General features: G+C 36.1%; 1 protein-coding gene across 1 annotated transcript; it reads right to left on the bottom strand.

Annotated features, from left to right (window-relative positions):
• Positions 1-505: 505 nt before the first annotated feature.
• On the bottom strand, positions 506-3,596 carry LOC142338562 (uncharacterized). Its single transcript, XM_075388358.1, has 3 exons — positions 3,456-3,596; positions 2,686-3,132; positions 506-1,206 (listed from the first exon to the last, which is right to left on the bottom strand). Exons 2-3 carry the CDS (start codon positions 3,099-3,101, stop codon positions 588-590), a joined length of 1,035 nt encoding a protein of 344 aa, XP_075244473.1. The 5' UTR covers positions 3,102-3,132; positions 3,456-3,596; the 3' UTR covers positions 506-587.
• Between the last annotated feature and the right edge of the window lie 14,159 nt (positions 3,597-17,755).

The following is a 17,755-nucleotide window of genomic DNA, read 5'->3' as shown; positions in this document are numbered from 1 at the left end:
TAACCTACTTTTTGCAACGGAACTCATTTTCATTGGCGGAACTCCTTTTCCGAAAAGTAAGATACAAAGGATGTCTCCTAATTTCGCTCATTTTATGTATCTAATTTTCGAGCGAATTTCACTAAGGCGGAAAGCTCTGCGGTGTAATGAGTATTTCATTCCTTCTTCTTTTTATATTTTTGTAGGATAACGGTTGCTGTTTTGGTAGCCTCGGCCTATAGCTCAAGTTTTTGTGCTTTTTAACAATTCCTGCATTATCCTTTTAAATATGCTGGTAAAATACATTGTAAAGCTTTCAAAAGCGAGAGTTGGATTATGGAGCTTTGCACAGATTCATGGGAGCCGTTTTGTTAATTATAATTGTCTTTGCACGTTAAAACTGCCCAGTAACGGTTTTTTCCAACAACTTTTTCCAACAACAATAAAACCTGGACAAAACTGAAACTTTTGCAAAATATTTCTGCAAAACAACCCAAACTCATAGAAGCAAAAAACAACCTAAATTGTAAGTTTAATTTTTATCTTGTTTACAGAAACGATTTTTATATTTCACGATAACGCTAAAACGTTATTCCAGACTTTATTTTTTAGTTATCCTCAAAAGTTAAGTTACCAGCAGCATATCTTGCTCCAACTACATAATCAGGCTGCATTATTTTGCTCAACTCGTCCACCTCATCTTTACTCAGAGGAAAATTTGTCGCATCCACATTTTTCTCCAAATTGGCAACTTTAGAAGTGCCAGGAATTGGAACTATATCTGAACCCTGAGCCATAACCCATGCAAGGGCTAACTTGGAAGTTGTACAGCCGTTTCCTTTATCAGTCGCCATCATTTCTATCTTTTCGACTAATTTAGCATTCTGCTCCATGGCGTGTTGCTGAAATCTCGGGTTGTTCAGTCGCCAATCACCCTCTTTAAAGTCATCCCTGCTTTTGAACTTCCCGGTTAGGAACCCGCACCCGAGAGGAGAATATGCTACGATCCCGATTCCTAATTCTCGACACGTTGGAATGATTTTTTCTTCGACATCTCGCGACCAAAGTGAGTATTCAATCTGAACAGCTGTGATTGGTTGAACTGCGTGGGCTCGTCTTATAGTAGCTGCCGATGCCTCGCTAAGCCCGACTCCTTTGATCACACTTTGACTAATCAATTCTTTCATAGCTTCCATACTTTGTTCAATAGGAACCGAGGGGTCAATTCTGTAAAAGGAACTGTTTCTTTTGCCTTGGCAACATTTAAAACTCAGGGGACTTATGTGAACAGTATTAACAACTGATTTTGCATTGGTACTGATCTGTGCAACCAAACAAAACATGTGTTATAGACGTGCTATGGTATTTACACACATTTAAAATGTTTAACATACCCAACTAAAGTCGGACGAGTTGCTCTCAAACGACCGAAGAGCCGTTGCGTCGGGCGGCTAATGCTAAAGGCAAAAGTTTAACTGAGATAGGAGGAAACAGTTGAAATTGCTATAAGAACTCTAAAACTAGAAAAGCATTGAGAGAACTCCCCATCAATTTAATGCCCTTAGCGACTGCTCAGAGCCTTTAATTGACGAAAGGTCAAATGAGCCAAATCATACGAAGAAAACAATCAGACGAAAAGTCAGTAGTCAAACAATTGCACGAGAAGAAAGAATAACAGGACTAATATGATAGTAACAAACTTTGTTTGCGAGCAATTAACAATAATTGTATAACGGCCACAAGTTCCGTTCCTTGATATTATTATAAACCGCTGTTTGTTATAAAACTTATTTTGAAATAGCACGTTGTAATTTTTTTCGACTGTAAGGGGCCATTTTGATTCGTTATAAAATGCCCTAGACGAGAAATTTTCGGTATTCAAACAAAAGAAATTGTCAGCATCGTCGTTTTTATCCAGAAAAAAACGACGAATTTTTTTTTTTGATTTTTTCGTCGGTGCGTCGTTTTTGTTGGGTAATTAAGATAAGAAGGATTTTGCATCTTTTTTAACGTAAGAAAGGTTCGGTATCGTCGTTTTTAAACATAAGAGAGATGCGAGATTCGGTATTGTTTAGATAAACACCAGGAGATTTTAAATCGGTTCTGAAAAACAGATTGGTCTAGCAGGCTGAACAAAAAAACGATCGGCATTGGACGTTTTGAAACGCAACAAACAGCCAAAATTTGCTTGCAAACTACATGAAAGTATGTAAAAACTCGGTGAGTTCGAAATATTCAACAGAGTTCTCATCAATGTTCAACAATTACGCTACATTTTTCAATTCAAATTTAATCAAGAAGTATGTACTCGTTTTTTAAATTTTTGTGAATGAGCCAAAAGAGAGTTTTCAATGAATTTGCACATTCTTTTTTGAGAATGTTTTTCAAAGGAGAACGTTTGAACGTTTGAAATTGCTGCAAGAAATGTATCATAACGTTTGGCAACATTATATGCAGAAATACCAAATTTTCCTATGGAAAAAACCAACAATTTCTTACGTTTAAGTAACGAACGTACCGAATATTCTAAAACCGAACCTACCGAATCCCTCTTGCGTCCAAAAACGACCAGACCGAATCTTTCTTGCGTTTGAAACCAAAGATACGGAAGATTTTAAACAAATTTCTTGTCGTTTTTGTTTGGTCTTCTCAACTAGGGTGGCCAAGTTCGATCTATCCATCCAATTATGGTTATTAATTATCTACGGAGGAATGAAAGAAACAGTTCCTTCCCTGTGAAGGTAGAGAATATCAATGTATGATCCAAAACGCTCAGCCGACTTTTTACCCTCGGAAATAATGAAATCCTTATCACCACAAACTTTAGGTTCAGCCGAACTCAATTTGATTCCAGTTTTGGTAGCAATACAAAGTTTTTCACGTTCAAGCGGCCCAATTTCTTTGATCCATTTTCCGAGAAGAGTTTCGTTATGCCCTAGGCCGTACGCAAAAGCCGAGTCGTAATGGGTCACGCCCAGTTCTTTCGCTCGTCGGAGGACTTTCAAAGCGTCCTCGTCTGAATAGTTGACATCGTCCAGTTTGTAGATGACGGGTGACAGAGACATGCAACCGTAGCCCAGCTGTGAGCACGTGACCCCATTACCCAAAGTAGCTTGCTTCATTGTCGTAAAATTATTGTGTAGTGCTGAGAACCTTTTCCATTTTGAAACGAAACTTGAGACTCTTTATACAATTTTGATGGGCTGTTCCTGAGAAGAAAAACAAAAGGTACGAAAGAGCTTGTGATCTTAAAAACAATTTCTTGGAGAATTTCAGAGAATTGCAAATTTGCAAAATATTTCTTTCATAGATTTTAAAGGAAAAGAAAATTTGGCGCGGTGATCGTACCAGAAATTCGAAATTTTGTAAAAAGTATTTTTTGGCTTATCTGCTTCGAAATAAATTGCTTCAATATATTGCAACATTATCAAGATCATGCAGGTCGATAAGGAGTCACTGGTCAAGTATCGTTTCACTGGTTAAGAAATTCTTTCTTTCTATTGAAAATTGCGATTAAGATTTAAAAGCAGATTCGATATTCGAATAGGGCAATTTCGGTTACTTGAGGGGTGCTCTGAAGGTTGGCTCTATTGCTGTCGGTTTGATTATGAATTCAATTCGAAAGCTTAAACAATTAGTTTAATTTGCTTTAGGGACCACTGGTATTTACATTTCACACTGTTATTATACATAAGTGGAGTTTTTATATGATCATAAGAAAACAAGAACAAAACTCGTTTTCTCTCGATCAATGTTCTTTGAAACCAAACATACGTTTCCTACGTTAAATTCCGAACATACCAACAATTAACTTTGTTTCAAACCTAACATACCGATGACTTCCTACGTTTCAAACCGATCATATCCACGATTTCATACGTTTAAAACCGAACATAGAAACAATTTTGAAGTCGCATTTGAAGTCGATCATACCGACAATTTCCGCCGTCAAAATATACAATTTCTGGAATAAGGTATTATAATCCCACTTGATGACTAAAACTAACTAAAAGGCAGATTGTTGGTGTGATTTCTTGTTATTACCTCGCAAAAATCCAATGAACTCCTTCATAGTAGACAGTTGCTGAATATAAAAATGTTTTAACATTTTTTGTCAACGATTGAGAAGTACTGCCAAAAGTTGATTAACATGTTTTATCAAACTAGAACGGGCTGTTACAGATCACACAATACGTGATTTCTTTATGTATGCCGGTCTAATTTGATACAAAATATAACAAATTGAAGGCAAAGATATATGCCTAAGACCTGTTTGTGCTAAAAGTCTCAGTTTAAAGATTGGGGGGGGGGGGGGCTGAAAGTGTTTAATTTATAAAAGAGTAAGTATAAGTTTACAGCTTACTAATTACCAGTTGCGTGGTTGTAATATCGAGATGAGCTGGATGGCGATCGTTCAATTCGTGTTGTATATCGGAGATTTGTTCATTTTAGACAAAAGAAAAATTTATAAGATTTAATGAAGAAATTGTTGGTTTAGTTTTTACTGTTTAAATAGTATAGTTTTGAATGCTTTCTGTTTGAAAAATGTAAGCAAGGAAAAGGTGACCGTTGTCTGCGGTCTATACCAGAAACTAATAAATTTATCCTGTTTCTTTTTCTCAATAAAATCAGCAAAGCGTCGGGCCGATTTGGGCGGAAAACCACCTTCACGTTCATAGTGAAACGGTTTCCTATTTTTCCTATTGAACAGGAAATTGAGAGAATTAACTCTGCTCATCTCTTCAATTTATTATGATTTTTTCCTTTTAAAAAAGTCACGAAAAGTGAGAGCCTTTGAGCCTGTATCATCTTTGCGTAGGCGCCTTAATTCTTCATCTTCTGCTCTTGTTAGCTTGAAGTTTGTGGGAGGATTTTTTGCTGGTCATCAGATGCACCTGCATCGCTTTTAGTAGTTCCCCTGAGTTGCAAATGCCAGTCAAAGAGCAGGGAAATTGAGTAGTATTTGCGGCGCCTTCTAAAATTTAGTTCTGGTTCTAGTTTGAATTTGGTCCTGGATAATCCAGGCCTAAACTGAGGCCCATTTATTAATAAGAAAAACTAAAGCTCAAATGCTAGTATTTTTGTTAGCCTAAGCGTGCATTACTTTGTTTGGTGGGTGTTAGGAGTTGTGGTAATTAACGCTTAATTGTATGCTGTCTATTTGCGGGATAAATTATCCGTTCCTTTATAGCAGCTCTGTAATACTAGAGCTCGTCCCGATTTTTAGTATGAATCTATTTTCAACACATTTACTATATCATATAAAAGTTATAAGTTAAAGACAGACATGTTTTGAGTTTTGCTCAACCATTCGTTGATTGGGCTGTAACTGAGTGAGTTGAGATTTAGCGGAGGAGTAGAAAATTGATGCTGATGTGACCAGTTGTTAAGGGTGCCCAGTTGTAGAAAATTTTAATCGTAAAGGTCGATTGCATCGCAAAATAGTGATAACGTTGTGATATAAAAACAATCGCAAAGGGCGACAAAATTGGTTTGATACAAAAGACACCGCAAAACTCAAAGTGTGATGCAATCTGCTTGCAGTTACAGGGAGGAGAGGATAGAAGGATCGATGTTGTCGATGAAGGAAAATTTACTGGAAGAACTCGGGAGGAAGGAATACCGGGCTAGGAACCGGCCTGTTGCCATCACCGATTACATCCACTATTTCAACTACTTCATTCACGAGAAGATCATCTTGGGTATTCACATGATGAATTGGAGCGCAGGCGCTGGAAGAATTGGTCTTCGCTTCTACTTCTGCTTTCGTTTGCGTTTTTTGAGGCACCTTTTGTCCCTTTTGTTTTTTTGTACTTTCGCTTATAATTCTCTAATTTTGGGTTTAAGAGCTCGATTCACTTCAGTGATCTTTTTCAAACCGTTCTCGAGTTGTAGAATTTTAACAGAATAAGATCTGCTTAGCGCTGGGCTATTTTACTCACTAGTCTTGGGCATAATGTGAGTCAAGAGGTATTGTCGCCTCCAGTAAATGTCCGTTGTAAATTCTTTGATCTTTTCGTCTGTGTCTTTTTTTATTTTTCGAATTTTAATCGGAACAAATAACTGCTGTCGGAACATTATATCCTCTTCGATGAGTTGTGGCTCTTTAATGTGTGTCACTATGATTTTTTCCTTTTAAAAAAGTCACGAAAAGTGAGAGCCTTTGAGCATGTATCATCTTTGCGTAGGCGCCTTAATTCTTCGTCTTCTGCTCTTGTTAGCTTGAAGTTTGTGGGAGGATTGTTTGCTGTTCATCAGATGCACCTGCTTCGCTTTTAGTAGTTCCCCTGAGTTGCAAATGCCAGTCAAAGAGCAGGGAAATTGAGTAGTATTTGCGGCGCCTACTAAAATTTAGTTCTGGTTCTAGTTTGAATTTGGTCCTGGATAATCCAGGCCTAAACTGAGGCCCATTTATTAATAAGAAAAACTAAAGCTCAAATGCTAGTATTTTTGTTAGCCTAAGCGTGCATTACTTTGTTTGGGTGTTAGGAGTTGTGGTAATTAACGCTTAATTGTATGCTGTCTATTTGCGGGATAAATTATCCGTTCCTTTATAGCAGCTCTGTAATACTAGAGCTCGTCCCGATTTTTAGTATGAATCTATTTTCAACACATTTACTATATCATATAAAAGTTATAAGTTAAAGACAGACATGTTTTGAGTTTTGCTCAACCATTCGTTGATTGGGCCGTAACTGAGTGAGTTGAGATTTAGCAGAGGAGTAGAAAATTGATGCTGATGTGACCAGTTGTTAAGGGTGCCCAGTTGTAGAAAATTTTAATCGTAAAGGTCGATTGCATCGCAAAATAGTGATAACGTTGTGATATAAAAACAATCGCAAAGGGCGACAAAATTGGTTTGATACAAAAGACACCGCAAAACTCAAAGTGTGATGCAATCTGCTTGCAGTTACAGGGAGGAGAGGATAGAAGGATCGATGTTGTCGATGAAGGAAAATTTACTGGAAGAACTCGGGAGGAAGGAATACCGGGCTAGGAACCGGCCTGTTGCCATCACCGATTACAACCACTATTTCAACTACTTCATTCACGAGAAGATCATCTTGGGTATTCACATGATGAATTGGAGCGCAGGCGCTGGAAGAATTGGTCTTCGCTTCTACTTCTGCTTTCGTTTGCGTTTTTTGAGGCACCTTTTGTCCCTTTTGTTTTTTTGTACTTTCGCTTATAATTCTCTAATTTTGGGTTTAAGAGCTCGATTCACTTCAGTGATCTTTTTCAAACAGTTCTCGAGTTGTAGAATTTTAACAGAATAAGGTCTGCTTAGCGCTGGGCTATTTGACTCACTAGTCTTGGGCATAATGTGCGTCAAGACGTATTGTCGCCTCCAGTAAATGTCCGTTGTAAATTCTTTGATCTTTTCGTCTGTGTCTTTTTTTATTTTTCGAATTTTAATTGGAACAAATAACTGCTGTCGGAACCTTATATCCTCTTCGATGAGTTTTGGCTCTTTAATGTGTGTCACTATGATTTTTTCCTTTTAAAAAAGTCACGAAAAGTGAGAGCCTTTGAGCATGTATCATCTTTGCGTAGGCGCCTTAATTCTTCGTCTTCTGCTCTTGTTAGCTTGAAGTTTGTGGGAGGATTGTTTGCTGTTCATCAGATGCACCTGCTTCGCTTTTAGTAGTTCCCCTGAGTTGCAAATGCCAGTCAAAGAGCAGGGAAATTGAGTAGTATTTGCGGCGCCTACTAAAATTTAGTTCTGGTTCTAGTTTGAATTTGGTCCTGGATAATCCAGGCCTAAACTGAGGCCCATTTATTAATAAGAAAAACTAAAGCTCAAATGCTAGTATTTTTGTTAGCCTAAGCGTGCATTACTTTGTTTGGTGGGTGTTAGGAGTTGTGGTAATTAACGCTTAATTGTATGCTGTCTATTTGCGGGATAAATTATCCGTTCCTTTATAGCAGCTCTGTAATACTAGAGCTCGTCCCGATTTTTAGTATGAATCTATTTTCAAAACATTTACTATATCATATAAAAGTTATAAGTTAAAGACAGACATGTTTTGAGTTTTGCTCAACCATTCGTTGATTGGGCCGTAACTGAGTGAGTTGAGATTTAGCAGAGGAGTAGAAAATTGATGCTGATGTGACCAGTTGTTAAGGGTGCCCAGTTGTAGAAAATTTTAATCGTAAAGGTCGATTGCATCGCAAAATAGTGATAACGTTGTGATATAAAAACAATCGCAAAGGGCGACAAAATTGGTTTGATACAAAAGACACCGCAAAACTCAAAGTGTGATGCAATCTGCTTGCAGTTACAGGGAGGAGAGGATAGAAGGATCGATGTTGTCGATGAAGGAAAATTTACTGGAAGAACTCGGGAGGAAGGACTACCGGGCTAGGCACCGGCCTGTTGCCATCACCGATTACATCCACTATTTCAACTACTTCATTCACGAGAAGATCATCTTGGGTATTCACATGATGAATTGGAGCGCAGGCGCAGGAAGAATTGGTCTTCGCTTCTACTTCTGCTTTCGTTTGCGTTTTTTGAGGCACCTTTTGTCCCTTTTGTTTTTTTGTACTTTCGCTTATAATTCTCTAATTTTGGGTTTAAGAGCTCGATTCACTTCAGTGATCTTTTTCAAACCGTTCTCGAGTTGTAGAATTTTAACAGAATAAGATCTGCTTAGCGCTGGGCTATTTGACTCACTAGACTTGGGCATAATGTGAGTCAAGACGTATTGTCGCCTCCAATAAATGTCCGTTGTAAATTCTTTGATCTTTTCGTCTGCGTCTTTTTTTATTTTTCGAATTTTAATTGGAACAAATAACTGCTGTCGGAACCTTATATCCTCTTCGATGAGTTGTGGCTCTTTAATGTGTGTCACTAAGTTTTTGGTTGTGGGAAAAAACTGTTATGGATACGTATGGCAAATTGACGTAGGATTCAAGCTCGTGATTGAAAATCAGATAGGTTTTCGAGCTGATATCCCGATCTTTGATTCTCCAATTGTTGTTTTCTTGTGCAAATGAAAAAGATGGGAGGACAGGCAATTTGCTTGTGGGAAGTTGAAAAATGACACCAGTTTTTAAGTGTCGGACAGATAATTTTTCTGTGAATTCGAACACGTTGAATTCCGGTTTCAAGCTTTTCAGTAAGTTGGTGACGTAGCGGGGATTTTCCGGGTTCATTTTTTCTCTCTTATTTTTCTGGAATTTTGGACATTCTTTGGACTTCGATCTGATCTCCCCGGGGATAAGGTCCTCGATAATTTGCATTTTTTTCCTCTCTAATTCATATGTGCAAGTTGGGAGTTGCTAGGTTGTTTCCTAGTCACATGCCAGTTATCAACGTGATCGCATTGACTGGATGTCGACCGTTGTTGGCTCATTGGGGCGAATGGTGGCTTGGAATATTTGCTGTTGTCTCTTGCCTGCTGGATGGCTGTGCTGCTAGCTGTCGGTATTTTGCGGGAGACGGACTTGAAGGTGCAATAAAGACACTTTAGATGTTTAGCCTGCTGGTAATTTTGTAATATTTATTGGTAGAGATCTAAAACATTTTTTTTTTGTATTTTTGCCTGTGTCATAAGTGTCAGACATTATGGCGTAATTTCATGTCAGCAAATTTATTGCTAATGTAAAAATGTTTTTGTAATTTTTACATTTTTGCATTTAATAGTAGTGCTTCAAAAATGTTTTTTTTTGTTTTGCTAATAGAAATTTTTTGAATTTTCTTTCCTTTTGTTTATTTTGATTGGTTGGCTCAGCCCTCACCACGGGTTAAATAAAAGAAGAGTAAAAAATGGTAAAGAATTTTACAAAATGTGCATGCAAATATTTTTGTTGCCAGTTTTTCTAATTTTTCTGAGCTTTTCCAGCAGATGTATCCCAACACCATTGCTAGCATATTTTTATTATTAAGTTAATGGACAGAAATTTGCAAATACACATTTGTGTGAAACGATATTTGGTTTTATTTTTGCATATTGGGCGTTTATTTGATGAGTTGGTAGAAGTTCTGCAGAATACTTCCTCAAGATTCTGAAAGTGCTCGTTTTTTGTTAATGCGGAATGCGTTCGGATTTTTCTGCAAGAGTAACATATAAAATAAAATGTTATTTTAAATGCCAAGCTTGGTCTCAAACAGACGAAGCATTTTGGATTTGGATATCTTTTGTAGAGGACTTCTTTAAAGGGAATACAAATGAAATGGGTGTTTTTCATTTGGTAGGACTTTATGTATTTTTTCAAATTGCTGACAACTTTTTATACAAATGGAACGTTTAATGTTTTGGCTTTTACTAAGCCAATGGGGTAAACTTTAATAAGAAAGAATTTTTCCCATTCTGGAATTATTGTGAAAAGTTTTAGGGGTTGGGATGTAGAATAAAATTTTATTCATATCCCTGGCACAAGTACGTCTTTCCCCACTGCCAACAGGAGGTGTGAGTCTTGGGGCTTGTGTCACACTACCACGGCTGCAACGACCCATGCAGCAAGAGAGACAACCTTTTCGAGCTGAAAGAGAAAAGTTTATGAAGCGTTTTTGTTTTCTTAAATTTGTTTAGCTTCGTTTTATAAAATTTTTGTAATTAATCTTTAGACGTCAATTGTTCTATTCCATGAAGTAGAAAGATTAGACTTGTAATAAGACTAACCAGGAGAATTTTTATTTCTTCTTCAAAGAAGATAATACATGTATGGATAAAAACGGGTACTATTATAATGGTAAATAAAATGGCCATGACATGGGACATGAATGAATGCAGAAAAGACGGATCAACCATCTTTAATTTGGAGTTTCAAAACACTTTTTGCAGGTGGAATAATCGCTAACACAGTTTTTACAAAAGTTAATGGGAGGAAGACTGGAAAATTATACAATTTTAGCAAGTGAGTATTGGAATTTTTGCAATTTGCAAGAGTGGCATTGAAACCAGAATAAAACTGAAAAAAAACTGTATTAAATTTTGTTCATTTTGGGCATTTTTGGCATCTCATATCAGTGATGACATGTTTGTAACATGATAAACAGTTACTGTTTTTTAAATTTCCAACAGGGCAGGTAACAAATGGGGCATTCAAATTTGGGTGAAGGGTCAATTTGTAGATTTTGAAAGGAGGTAAAGATATTTCCCATGAAGAGTGTTGTCTCTAAAGACAAAAAATTGTGTTACCAATGGTCTAATTTTGAAGGAATCTAATATTCAGATCTAAAATTCTGAAGACGAATTCCCAGTGAGGGTGATCTTGTTCTATTGTAATGTTTTCAAATTTTTTTGGTTTCTGTATGACAAAAAAGAATTTTTATCGCTGGTATAAAACCAAAATTTGCTATTGTGAAACTTCTTTCAACTAAAGTAGTATTGAAAAACTTTTTATTGAGCTAAAGGAACATTTGGCTAAATGCTCTTATTTTTTGAGGGGAAATTTGAGTTTTGATGGCCTAAAATGGTTCGAATAGAAAGGGAAGTAAGACAGTTGTTTCAGGGATAAAAAGAAGGAGGAGTTCTAATTACAGAGGTGTACCTTGTGCTGATGTTTTTCATTCCGCGATGTCAAGCAAAATATTGAAAATGACATCTGAGGGATAAATTAGAAAACTGTCGGTTATACCGTTACTGAGTTTGAAGAAGAAAATTTTAAAACAAGGTGCTAATTGTCCATTCTAATTTTGCTGAAGCCATGTTTGGACATTTATGAGTTTGATCTTATTGTTGTTTAAAAAACAGAGTTGGATGATCGTTTTAAACAAGTTACTTTAAAGCAACGTGTTTAATTGGACGGGGAATAGCTCATCGAGACCCATATTAGCTAGGAAGAATTTTCAATATATTATTCTGACAGGCACTTTTGTCGTGCACTACCTACCATTTTCCCAATCTGTGAGGTGTAGATTGATGCACGGTTTTAGCTTGCCAGTTGGGGTGGTGGGGAAGACTTTTTCCAAAGAACGGATTTGAGCTAGATGTTCGTTGAAATGGCAGAGCATTATAGAAGATCTAAAAAAAATATGGGGAAAGTTTGATCTAGTGTATTACAAAGTTTTGTTAAAAATTTTCAAAAAGGAGAAGCTGGTGATGAGTGATGGAAACGTCAGTCCAGATTTCTAAATCTTCAAAGTGCATCTTCAATATTAGTAGGGGAGTACTATGATCGTTTTCGGGTGTTTTGAACAATTTTTCAAAAAACTGTTTTTGTATTAGCCTATTTTTGAGGCAAAAGATCATTCTAAGATTTTAATATTAGAAAAGATAAAAGGATGCGGTAATATGAAGGTACTGTTTTGTTGGGATGCTAGGCAAGAAGTGATTTCTATAAACTTGGAATTGCTGATTATGACTTCTAGGGTCTTATAATCCAAGCTATTGAGCCGTGTTACAAAGATAACTGCAAACTATTCCGAAATATGTTTTATAGCCAACAACAGATTTTCTTGATTTCCTCTTTTCACAGTTAGGTTTTTGTCTGTTATATGAGTCATTGTAGCGACGATAGGTCAGTAGGTAGATTTTTCAAATTAAATAGCACTAAAAACGCAAAATATTTCCAGGAGGAGTAATGGTAATGTTGGAAGTTTTCCAAGTATCCCATAATTCAAAGTCTAAAATCTATAGCGGAGTTATAGTGTTTCGCTCTAGTACAAATGTTTTTCTTATCTGGTATATTGACACTAGACGGTCTTGACACAAAAAATACATTACAAGCCTACTACAGTTTTGTTAATAAATAAAGTGATGTAGAAATTAAACAATTCTTAAACTGAAATGGTCCCTCTATTAATATTCTTTTTAATATTAATAATCATAAATAGTACCAATAATAATCGTAATTGTTCAATTTTTTGTTAGCATTTGACAATTTGGAACATTTTATCTAAGTTAACAAAGCTGATTGATTCAACACTTACTGCTCGTAACAGTAAAGGGAAATTATAATTTTGTGGAGGTAAACTTAGATCTAATATATGGTCATAATGGAATGAAGTAACACTTATCGTAAAATTTTTGTCTCTGCATGCAATACTTGACGCTAATAACTGTCCATTAGTGTCCGATGAAGTTTTTGTGCATATCCAGATGTCAGTTTTTCATATCTGAAATAGAAAATTAAAGTTTCTATTTCAATCATATAAGGTGATAATATCTGGTTTTCAGTTTCCATTTCCTGTTAATTTGGATATATAATTTTTTTCATTTTTTTGTTGTCCTCCATTAGTGAATTGTTAGTACAATCTGTTGCTTTTCGCTTTTTCTGTAGTTGTGCTAATGATCTGGAAATTCACTTTTGGCAATTGGGGCACTGGGCCTGTTTTCAATTGAGAAGACGGTTGTAAAAAGAGATAGAATGAGTAAATTGTATGATTTTAATAGCATTTTTTCCCAAAATCTTAGTGTTTTGTTTGAAATGGTATGATTTTCAAATGCTCTTATTATTGCTACTGCTATATCTGTGATAAATTTCAAGACTGCTTTTGATGCATCTGAATGTAAAATCTTGTCAGAAAATCTTTTAGTTGAGTTGGTGTATATATACCGGCACGTTCTGATTCGCATCTGGTAAATTTGGGAATTGAACCTGCAAAATTTGGTGCAAATATTCTAGGCGGTTGCAAAGGAACAGTTGCTGGCATTAAATGTTGCCACGGATTATCACTATTAATATCAATTTGGTAGGTTTTTTTGTAAACTCCAACGCATTTTACTTCGTTGGCAGCAGGATAGGTTGTCTAGCAATAGGGCTCACAAACATTATAGCCTATCATAACGCTGATCAAGAACATAAAGTGGTGAATTTCGTTTCGGCCATTGATAAAGCCAACCAATGCTACCATATGTGTCAAAAAACATTGAACGGTTTTCGGTTAGCATTAGTCATTTGTTTTTGGGTGCGGCCAAGTTCACATTGATTCATGAGAACACTTTTCTATGCTTGTTTTATTTGTAATTAATTATGATAAATTATTTAGTCCACTTTTACCGCGAGATTAAGATCATAATCTAGTTTATCCTTTCCTACATGTTTTCCAACTTGGAAACCATTATTGGCGGCTGAATTCTCTTGATCAGCAGACGGCACTCGCTTTAATCCATTAGCACTTAAGCTATTTTCAGGTTCAACACAAGGTTTACAAAAAAATTGTTGTGTAAATTTTTTATTTGGTACGCCAGTCTTCATATTGTATCCGCCAGTATAAGAAACATACAATGAATCTAAATTTGTCTCGAGTTTTTCATCACTCACTATGAAATACTGTACGTTATCAGGTTCCTTTTCACGTTTTACCATTTTAGCATTTTGTGAAAACCTTTTGGTAACTATACAATTTTCAGGTGCCTCCCAATTATAAGCAAAGGGGTCGAGTGACATTGAAGAACCACCATCTTCTGATAGGGAACAAGGAAATCTTTAATATCAATATCTAGGACATTTTGTTGCATCAGTGTTTCGAACGTGTAGTGTTTTACTAGTCCGCGATCATCAAACGAGGAAGGGGAGTCTCTTTCTAATGATGTTCCTCTGTTATGGTACGACACTTTGCTTAATCCATGTTTGATATCAAGTTCTATTTCATCAACGACCTCGGTTGTTTTCTTTTTTCCTGTTTTGTTAGCTTCCATACATTGTTCTGGCGTAATGATTAAATCGTAAGTAACTATAGGAGCGTTGTGTACAAAAGAAGAAATTAACCACATGCCACAATTGTAATGCAAAACCATTGTTTTTGCTCTGCACATGAGTTATTTAACAAATATGCGGTTTGATCTTTGATAAAGGATAACTTGAGTATCTACCATCTGTATGTTTTTGGGTGGGATTTTACTGGGCGCTACTTATATTAAGACATAAATGTTATTTTCACCAAGTTGAGAGCAATGGTAGTGAATAACTCGCAGTTTATCAGAAACATTGTTTAAATCATCAGAAGAAATGATATTAGTTTTAATATGAGCTATAAAAGTAGAAAAATATAAACTGATGACAATGAAAGAAAGAGAGTTTATAACAAGTATAACTTGTTATAACAAGGACTTCTGTTCGTCCAGTTTCTGTCAGCTACCTGATCCGGATGAGGTTTGCTACGATTGTTTATTAATAGGTACATCCAGTTAAGGCTGGATTGATCTATTGGTACCTAAAACAGAGTTAAGTAAATCCGGCCTGGTAGCGGGAAGGCGCTTTTTTGAGCGGTTAGAGGATCTAACATTTGTAATTGTTTTGTTTTCTGCTTCACTTAATGGAGGATCATGTCCTCGTGGATATTGAAGACTTTGTTTAACACTCGGTTGGGGTAGCCGAATTGGACTTAGATTAGTGTAGTATGGTTGTCTAGATTCATGTTTTGAAGTCAATAAACGAGAACAGTTCTCAATATTTAGTCTTTTCGACTAACAATTCGTAAAGGTCTTTTATGATCAATCGGGGACAGTATGAAATGGAAAAGGTACTGTGTCAGTCCACTTTTCAAGTGGTGCTTTGTTAAAGCTTTTACGTTTGTGTTTATTTTTTTCACAATCAAGACAATCAGCAATTAATTTTTCAATCCATTTTTACTACCCGGGCCAAAAGAAAAATCGATTTATGTTGGCAAGTGTTTTGTCTAGTCCTACATATCCAGATATTTTCGCAATGTGCTAACAGAAACATCTTGGAAAAAAAAGATAGCGGAAGACAAATTTTTAGATATTCAATGTCTGGTTCATCGAAAATTCCTTTGATACAAAGTTAAATTTCCCACAAACACAATTTTTGGAATTTTTTGATGTACGACGTTTTTGCTCTGTTTTGACGGTATTCGATATTTTTCTCACTATTGTTGTTTTCGGACCTCATTTGACCAATTTGTTGCAAAACAGGATCTTTTAATTGTTCTTCACAAAATATGTCGGTGTTTAGATCAACTTTGTTGGCAAAGGACGTAAGTTTTTCTATCAGTTCTTTTGCATCCTTTATCTGCGAAGAATCGGGTTAGTTTTCTGCAATTTCTGTGTTATCAGGAAGAAGATTTCTGGCAAGAAAGATCTCGTCGTTTTCAATAGAAGAATATGTTTCATCTTCATGCATCCCTTGGCTTTCTTCTAGGCAACATTCAAATTGATGAGGGGATTTTTCATTGAACAATTTCGTAGCTCATCTATCTAAAATTTATTAGCTCATCATCAAACCGAATTTCAGTATAGTGATCAGAGGTATCAGATTCAACCTCTTCATATAATCGAGTTATGTTACTATTATGATGAGTTCTATAGTGGTTGATAAACGAACCAAATGCAGAGTTTTCTAATTCAAAGTTTATCGAACAGAAACTGTTTTGGTTGGGGTCATATCGCTGTCGGATCATTTCATCATTTTTATAGATGTATTTGTCAATTCCTGTTTTGCTTTGTTTAAGAATTGGGAAAAAATCATCTGCTGGACCCTTTTCATTGTCGCCCAGAATGAAGCAGTTTTCTTCAATAACGTTTTGATCGTAAAAGCAAAAGTTTTTTGGTATTTGTTTTTATTTAAATTGTTGCCTGTCAAGGTCTTTAATTTTTTACATTGCGACTGAGAATATCTGGGGAGGAAAAATTTTTCCTTCGGTCCAAATTTTTACGTTTTGGAATTGTGATATTAATAACTGGTAGCGGAAAAATCTGTGTGAGAGTTTTCCTCGTCAGCCGCATAGGTTCAATATAGGTTTATGGCCTGTATAGACATAAACAGGATGGGGAGAACCAATTAAGTAAAGATCGTAAGTTTGTAAGGCGGATATTGCTCCGCAAAGTTCACGCGCTGTTGTGCTCATTCTTTGTTCCTCCTTAGTGTAAATTCTGGAGTTAAACGATACTTTTGATGCGTCTACATGCACATGAAAAGGTTATTTGGTATCAGGTTTTGCCAAAATGGTGTCCTCATTGATTCTGCTTTTGATATCATTAAAAAAATTTACGTGATCGGGTGTCCAATCAAACTTGGTTCCAGATCGGGTTAAACCGTAGGACGGTTTGCAGTCTACATGTAAGTTTTTGATATTCATGCTATAGAATCCTAGACATCCTTAGACTCTCATCACATCACGCTTGTTTTCTGGTGATTTTAATGCTTCAAGATCGGCAACTCGTTTTTTCACTGGTTGTTTTCCATCCATACCTACTACATGCCCGAAAAATTGTAGCTTCCTTAGAAAGAATTTTGCTTTCTCAGATTGCGCTTTTAAGCCTGATTTTCTCAGTAGGTGATGGAATTTATCAATGATTTCAAACATTTCTACTTCTCTTTGTGATAGTAGGTAGGTAGGTAGGTGCTGTTAGGTAGTGGCTCTATTACAGAGCTTAATAGTTGCTTAATTTCCTCTGTTAGGAGTACCTGATTATATGTCGAACAGATCACTCGCTGTGAAATATTTTCCCCAAAATCTAGTCATAAGCGTTCCAATAGGTTCAAAAGGTCATATCTACTCAAATCTGTAACTGAATTCAAACATCTTGCATCTATTACGAATTTAACAGTGTTGCCCTTGGGTTGGATAAAAATTGGTTTGATAAATTCGGATTCCATTTCTCCATCATTGCCCATTTCTCGAATGACATCTGATTTATACAGTTGTCCAAACAGATTCTTCAACTTTTTTGGTAGTGTAGCGGTACCTTAGGGGCTCTTTGCTTGGCAAGAGTTGAATTTGGTAAGAGGTTGCCATAAAAATTTTGCTTAATCTTTCCTACATCATACTTGTGCTGAGAGTACACGTCTTTGTTTTTTATTAGGACTTTCCTCGAATGCAAATTTTTCATTGTTGTTGTCTGTTTCGCTATGTGCAAATTTT

This window comes from Convolutriloba macropyga, chromosome 4, assembly GCF_964194025.1.
Source record: "Convolutriloba macropyga chromosome 4, txConMacr16.3, whole genome shotgun sequence".
Lineage (NCBI taxonomy): Eukaryota > Metazoa > Xenacoelomorpha > Acoela > Convolutidae > Convolutriloba > Convolutriloba macropyga.
The sequence above is the reverse complement of the archived record's forward strand: the minus strand, read 5'-3'. Positions and strand labels throughout refer to the sequence as shown.

What these genes read in the sequence shown, in the direction of transcription:
- LOC142338562 (XM_075388358.1), bottom strand. Translation starts at nt 3,101, where the DNA reads ATGAAGCAAGCTACTTTGGGTAATGGGGTCACGTGCTCACAGCTGGGC. An exon ending in ACTGTTTCTTTCATTCCTCC is followed by an intron (nt 1,207 to 2,685) that starts GTAGATAATTAA and finishes TTCCTTTTACAG; the next exon opens with AATTGACCCCTCGGTTCCTA.